We start from the raw sequence: 6,948 nt of genomic DNA on the forward strand, positions 1-6,948 counted from the left end.
GCAAGCACTCTACCACTGAGCCACCTTCCCAGACCATACACAATTCTTGTGATGTTCAAATTCTGACTTTTTGACAGTCAGGAGTACATTTAAGTGCATACCTTTATGATTTTTTGTTGTTGTTGATTATGGGACTTTTACTCTGGGCCTGGGCACTGTCCCTCCAGCACCCAACTAGGAAATAACTTGTTTATTTATAAGATTACAAATTTGCTGGGTGCCAGTAGCTCAGACCTATAATTCTAGCTACTCAGGAATCTGAGATCTGAGGATCAAGGTTCAAATCTAACCCAGTCAGAAAAGTCTCTACGAGATTCCATCTTCAGTTAATACTAGATTGAAGGCATGGCTCCAGTATTAGAGCAACAGCTATAAATAAAAAAGTTAAGCAAGCTGGGTGCCAGTGGCTCACATCTGTAATTCTAGCTACTCAGGAAGCGGAGGTCTAAGGATCACAATTTGAAGCCAGCCAGGCTTATCTCCAATAAACTACTTAGAAAAGGCCAGTAATGGCACTGTGGCTCAAGTGGTAGAGCACTTGCCTCACAAGGAAAAGGCCCTGAATTTAAACCCCAGTACTCCCTGCCCCAAACATACACACAGGGGGAAAAAAAACACAGCTAAAGTAGTCTTGGAACAACGAGTATAATGAAACAGATTCTAAAACTAGCCTTAAGAATTTTGTATCCTCCATTATTTAGAGGTATATTTCATACTAGGAGAATAAAACAGTATCAACAGTATGCAATAAATGTGACTCATATATACCTAAAACACAAGCTACTTTATAGAGAATTCTACTTTGCAATTACTTCCTTGTACTTTTACAATGCTTAAGGATTTCTTTTTTTTTGTTTAGTAATTTAGCACCTTCTGATAAGATCTTAATAATCTCACAGCTCTGAGATTAAAATTCCCAGCTACTCTTACCAACTATCCACCTGACTGAGCAATTTAAAGGGATATGTCAAAAATACCAAATCAGGGCTGGGAAGGTAGCTCAGTATAGAGCGCTTGCCTTGCACGCATGAGATCCTGGGTTCGATTCCCCAGCACCACATAAGCAAAAAGAAAAAAAGCCGGAAGTGGTGGCTGTGGCTCAAGTGGTAGAGCGCTAGCCTTGAACTGAAGAGCTGAGGGACAGCGCCCAGGCCAAAAAAAATCAAAGCTAGGGAAGTATCTCAGTGATATAGAATGTGCAAGACTCCCGACTCACCCCAGCACTGCAAAAATAAAGAAAGAAAACATTCATACATAGTATTAAAAAAAAAAAAAAGAGCTCAAGTGGGTATATACCTCAGTGATAGGGCATGTTCATGAAGATCCTAAATTCAATCCTCAGTACTAAAGGAGGGGTGGGGGGAGGGCCTGGCCATAGAAGATTTCTTTTCCTAAAATTTAGACCTTCAAGTTTATAACACTGCTCATCAATACCATAATATTACATAAATGAAATTTCAAAGACATTAATGTATAAAATTTCCACTAAAATCCAGGTAAATCATTTGCTATTTTTATTTTTATGTAAACAAGTTTTTAAATTTCTATTACGTTAATAGTCTTATGCCATTCACACACTAACCTGGTAGAAATGCGACTAAAGACTGCATTGAAGTTGTTGCAGCTGAGAGAAAATAAAACCCCAGAGGCAGAATTCCGAAGTTCAGCTGCATGTTGGTTTCCTTCTCGACAGGTATGAAGAAAATGGCAGATTTCTGGCAACAACTGCTTTACCAACATGGTTTCATCTAATCTCATTGTGTCTTTTGGTTGCTAAAAGAGAAATGACTGCATAATTCTAAAACTTTAATTTTACCTGTGAACATTTTGCTATTATGAACATTTTCAAGCATACAGAAAAGCTGAAAAAGAATAACAAACACCTATATGGCCTTCACCTATATCCAACAATTATTAACATTTTGTCTTATTTGACACATCTATCTAGAGATGGTCTAATAAAGGTAGTTTCATCTTTCACCCTGTAACTAATAATTCAAGTCCAACCTTCAACTCATCCTTAGTATCTATCCACTCCATCCTTAGTATCCAAGTTCTATCCACCCAAATTGTTTGCTTTCTTTTTTAAAGAATGATCCTTTCCTTTCTGGAAATTTCCAATGTGTTGTGCGTTCTAAATAAATTGTACTTATTCACTGGTAAGTACATTATGTTGTTTGTCTCAACATCTAATTACATCCTGCAGACTAACCAAAACAGATATTACTTACCACACATATGGCAGTTTATTTTTTTCTTTTCCTTGGGTCCGGTCGTGGGGCCTGAACTCTGGGCCTGGGTGCTGTCCCTCAGCTCTTCAGCTCAAGGCTAGCGCTCTACCCCTTGAGCCACAGCGCCACTTCCGGCTTTTTTCTTTTTGCTTATGTGGTGCTGAGGAATTGAACCCAGGGCCTCAGGCATGCATGGCAAGCGCTCTACCACTGAGCCACCTTCACAGCCCCTGGCAGTTTATTTTAACTAATTCTTCTAGCTGCTGTACTTTCTGTAGGTAAACCCTAATGTTGGGTTTAACTAAGGTCAAGTGTTTTAAGTAATTCAGTAAAGTTCCTATTTCACCTATCAGTAGCATATAACTCCAGGTGGTCTCTTGTTCATGACAACAAGTTTGATGTCAGCAACTTGGGTGGGGTTTCTAAGGGGGGGGGGAGGAAATGGGGTTGTGCCAATCTTGGGGCTTGAACTCAAGAGCCTAGGTCCTGTCCCTGAGACACTTTTTCTCAGGTTAGCACTCTACCACTTGAACCATAGCACCACTTCTGGATTTTTCTGAGTAGTTTATTGAAGATGAGGGTCTTACAGACTTTCCTGTCCAGGCTGGCTTCAAGCCACAATCCTCAGATCTCAGCCACCTGAGTAGCTAGGTTTACAAACGAGAGCCACCAGCACCTAGCTGGTGTTAACATTTTGATCTCTACTTTGTAAATGTTTACTTTGCAAATAACCATCAAAGACAAGTCATCCTTAAAAGAAGCTGTTTCTATTTCACCTAGCTATTATGGTTTTGATATCCATATATGCATAAACAATCTTGATAATACTAAGCAAGCTAGCAAAGAACAAAATTTGTGTAATCTTGTTCTTTAGCCTATTCAAGTGCTTTCCTATATAAATACACAGAAATAAAAAAGGAGAGATTTAGAGATTTCTCAAAAACCTGTCATATTTGTTACAAGTTAATCAAACAAACCAGATATTGAAGCTAATCCAAATAAGTAAATTAAAATCAGAAAACTATTACATATTTTTAATAGTAATAGTATTGAGTAACATTCCTCTAACTCTACAAAGTTTTAATTATAATACTGATAAGTACCCTCCTTACTTATTCTAACCACTTACATGATAAATATGTACAATCTGTCCTTAAACTGCCTCTAATTTCATCTAAATATGAGATTCAAACATTAACAAAAGTATTATCAAGGTATTATTAGGTAAAAAGGAAAAATGTAAAATTAATAAGATGGAAATCAAAAGACAGCCATAAAATCACAGAAGAAAGCCTAACATAATATAACTTCTAGGATTACAGGTGTAATCCAGCACCTGACTATATTACTTTTAAATTATAATAATGATTTTTTTTATTTTTTGGTTGGTCGTGGAGTCTGAACTCTGGGCCTGGGCACTGTCCCTCAGCTCTTCAGCTTAAGGCTAGCACTCCGCCACTTGAGCCACAGCACCACTTCCAGCTTTTTCTGCTTATGTAGTGCTGAGGAATGGAACCCAGGGCTTCATGCATGCAAGGCAAGCACTACTGAGCCACCTTCCCAGCCCCATGAAAAAAATTTTAAGTGATACAAGTCTATGGATATAGCTCAGTGGAAGAGTGATTGCCAAGTATTATACCTAACCCTGGTTATAATCCTCAGCTCAACTTAAAACATTTTCAATAGTGAAACTGAACAGTGATACATACAATATATATATACATACACACTCATATATAGTACAAGTTATACAAGACCACTTGTGAGCATAACAATTTTTATTATCACCAAAGAACATTACATCAAACAAGGGCCAATAATAATTATCCACCCACACACATTTACCATTTCTTCTAAACTATCAGTGTCAATTCTGTGAAAACTGAAAAAGACAATACCTCCATTTAATCCTGGGTATGGATGATATACTGGTAATTCCAAAATAAAGAGTACTATGAAGAATTGATTCAAAAGCGTAAAACTACCCACCTTCATAGCAATGCTCGTATTCTTTCACTCCATTTAACAAATGAATAGTAAGTAGGAGATCGCAAATTAACACAAGAAACCAAATTAAAACAACTAGCTTATCCGCAGTTTAAATGTTTCACATAAACACTATCCTACAATTTTGGAACATAATTTGGAACAAAGCCAAGCTCAGTAAGAATTTAAGATAATACACTTAGATTTTCTGGCTTTGCTAAGAAAATTGTTGCGTGAATGTAATGACTTTCTTCTTGACCATATAACCAATGAGCCCTCACATATTAGCATCTCTTAACATCTCTTGGGTTCTAGGTTTACTATAAAGATCGTAACATGGCACAATGCCTATGTGCCTCTGATCATATAAAATAGTATTTAAAAAATAATATTTATCAAAATGAACTCCAGGAAATGGAAAAGAGATTTTCTCTTTGTTGTTTTTGTTTTCTTTTTATCTTGTTTGTTTCTCTGTCTTTGGGAGGGGAAAGGGGAACACAGAGATGGAGGGGAAAAGAATGAGCAAATACAGTGGTGGTACTCACTAGATACTGTTCAAAATAAACCATACAACTTATAGATGTGGATGGGAGGGAAAAACTGGGAATGTGTGAGGGAAGGAGTGACACTGTCCAAAAAGAAACATATTCATTACCTGACCTATGTAACTTTAACTCCTCTGTACCTTATAATAACAAAAAACAAAAATTTAAAAAGAGTTGCAACCTATACAAGAAAAATTACTGAGTAAAAGCAAATTTCTCCAAGTTCTGCCAAATGAAGAAAGAACTTAATAACTTGATTCTAATATATACAGAATAGACTGAATAGAGGTATTTAATTTATACATGTATATAAATTATCAATATTCTGTAAGAACTAAAGCTATTGAAGAACAGAAATATTTTTGCTTTGTACAACAGAAATCTTCATGAAAAAGTACAAATTAGGGCTGGGAAGATAGCCCAGCGGTAGAGTGCATGTCTTGCAAGCATGAGGCCCTGGGTTCAATTCCTCAGCACCACATAAACAGAAAAAGCCGGAAGTGGCGCTGGGGCTCCAGTGGTAGAGCGCTAGCCTTGAGCTGAAGAGCTGAGGGACAGCGCCCAGGCCCAGAGTTAATGCCCATGACCAGCAAAAAAAAAAGTACAAATTAACTTATTAAAATACACTGATTTCTTAGAAGAAACCTGGAAAACACTATTTGGCGCAACTAACTCCACATACCTGTTCTATTGCTCATATTTACACAAAATCAATGTTAAAATGCTATTTCCTTCCAACAGAATCAGTTCAATTTTCAAGGACCCTTTCATTCACTCACACACACACACACACACACACACACAAATCTTTTTTGTTGTTGGTCTTGCTCTGGGCTTGGGTCCCTCAGCTCTTCAGCTCAAGGCCAACACTCTACCACTTGAGCCACAGAGCCACTTCCAGTTTTCTGGTGGTTAATTGGAGATAAGAGTCTCAGGGAGTTTCCTCTCCCGGCTGGCTTTGAACCACGATCCTCAGATCTCAGCCTCCTGAGTAGCTAGGATTACAGGCGTGAGCCACCAGCACCCAACTAAAATCATATTTATACAGGAACATTCTTTCACAGTTCTGCAATGGCACAGGCTTAACAAAATCTGAGAAGTTAATTAAAACTAATAGTGATTAAATCACAAAAACATTCTCTAAACCAGGGCTGGGAATGTGGCTTAGTGGGTAGAGTGCTTGCCTAGCATTCACGAAGCCCTGGGTTCGATTCCTCAGTACCATATAAACAGAAAAAAACGGGGCTGGGAAGGTGGCTCTGTGGTAAAGCGCTTGCTTTGCATGCATGAGGCCGTGGGTTTGATTCCTCAGCATCACATAAGCAGAAAAAGTTGGAAGTGGTGCTGTAGCTCAAGTGGTAGAGCGCTTGCCCTGAGCTGAAGAGCTGAGGGACAGCGCCCAGGTCCCAAGACCGACAAAAAAAAAAAAGACAGAAAAAGCTAGAAGTGGCACTGAGGTAGCATTGAGCAAAAGAAGCTCAGGGACAGTGCCCAGGCCCTGAGTTCAAGCCCCAGGACTAGCAAAAACAAAGAGAGAGAGAGAGGGAGAGAGAATATAAATCCCTGAGCTCAAACCCCAGTGTCAACATCAAAAAGAAAAAAAGAGATTTACTTACCCCAGCAAGACATTTTTCCAGTGTATCCAATATAATCAATTGAGAGAGATACAAATTTTTTTCAGCAGCTTCTCCAAATATCCTCTATAAAAAGAGATATTCAGCACACAAAAGTTGGTTATCACTCTCCATACATTTAGCAAGCATCTGAAAAGTGAGGCACTGAGGAACAAGAAAAATCAATAATCTTCCACTTTATCTTCTAGATTATACTATATCTAAACCTATTGTTTCTATTTTACCTTAATCCTCACAAAATAAATTACTGAACAAAAATGAAAGCATTCATTATAATCTGCCATTCATTATCTCTGTAATAGTTAAAGACATTGCTTTTAGTTTATGTTGATTTAAAGATCTGTACTAAAATCTTGAACTGATCATTTAAACAAATTCTCATTCTGCAAAATTGAAGCCTTCGTATGAAGACAAAATTCTACTACCAATTAGTGCATCTTTGTTTGTTTGTTTTTGGGTCCTGTCATGGGCTTGAACTCTGGGCCTGGGCGCTGTCCCTCAACTCTTCAGCTCAAGGCTAGCGCTCTACCACTTGAGCCACAGCACCACTTC

At 38.1% G+C, this 6,948-nt stretch overlaps 1 protein-coding gene across 2 annotated transcripts in view; it reads right to left on the reverse strand.

Moving 5' to 3' along the window:
- Nf1 (neurofibromin 1) overlaps nucleotides 1-6,948 on the reverse strand; it is a 254,153-nt gene that overhangs the window by 200,320 nt on the left and 46,885 nt on the right. For both annotated transcript variants that reach the window (XM_013016448.1, XM_013016447.1), the window contains exons 3-4: nucleotides 6,379-6,462; nucleotides 1,583-1,773 (exon numbers count right to left, since the gene is read on the reverse strand). In XM_013016448.1, the coding sequence (XP_012871902.1) occupies nucleotides 1,583-1,773; nucleotides 6,379-6,462 (275 nt within the window). The remainder of the gene's footprint in view (nucleotides 1-1,582; nucleotides 1,774-6,378; nucleotides 6,463-6,948) is intronic.

The sequence above is a fragment of the Dipodomys ordii genome, unplaced genomic scaffold (genome assembly GCF_000151885.1).
Source record: "Dipodomys ordii isolate 6190 unplaced genomic scaffold, Dord_2.0 Scaffold31, whole genome shotgun sequence".
NCBI lineage: Eukaryota > Metazoa > Chordata > Mammalia > Rodentia > Heteromyidae > Dipodomys > Dipodomys ordii.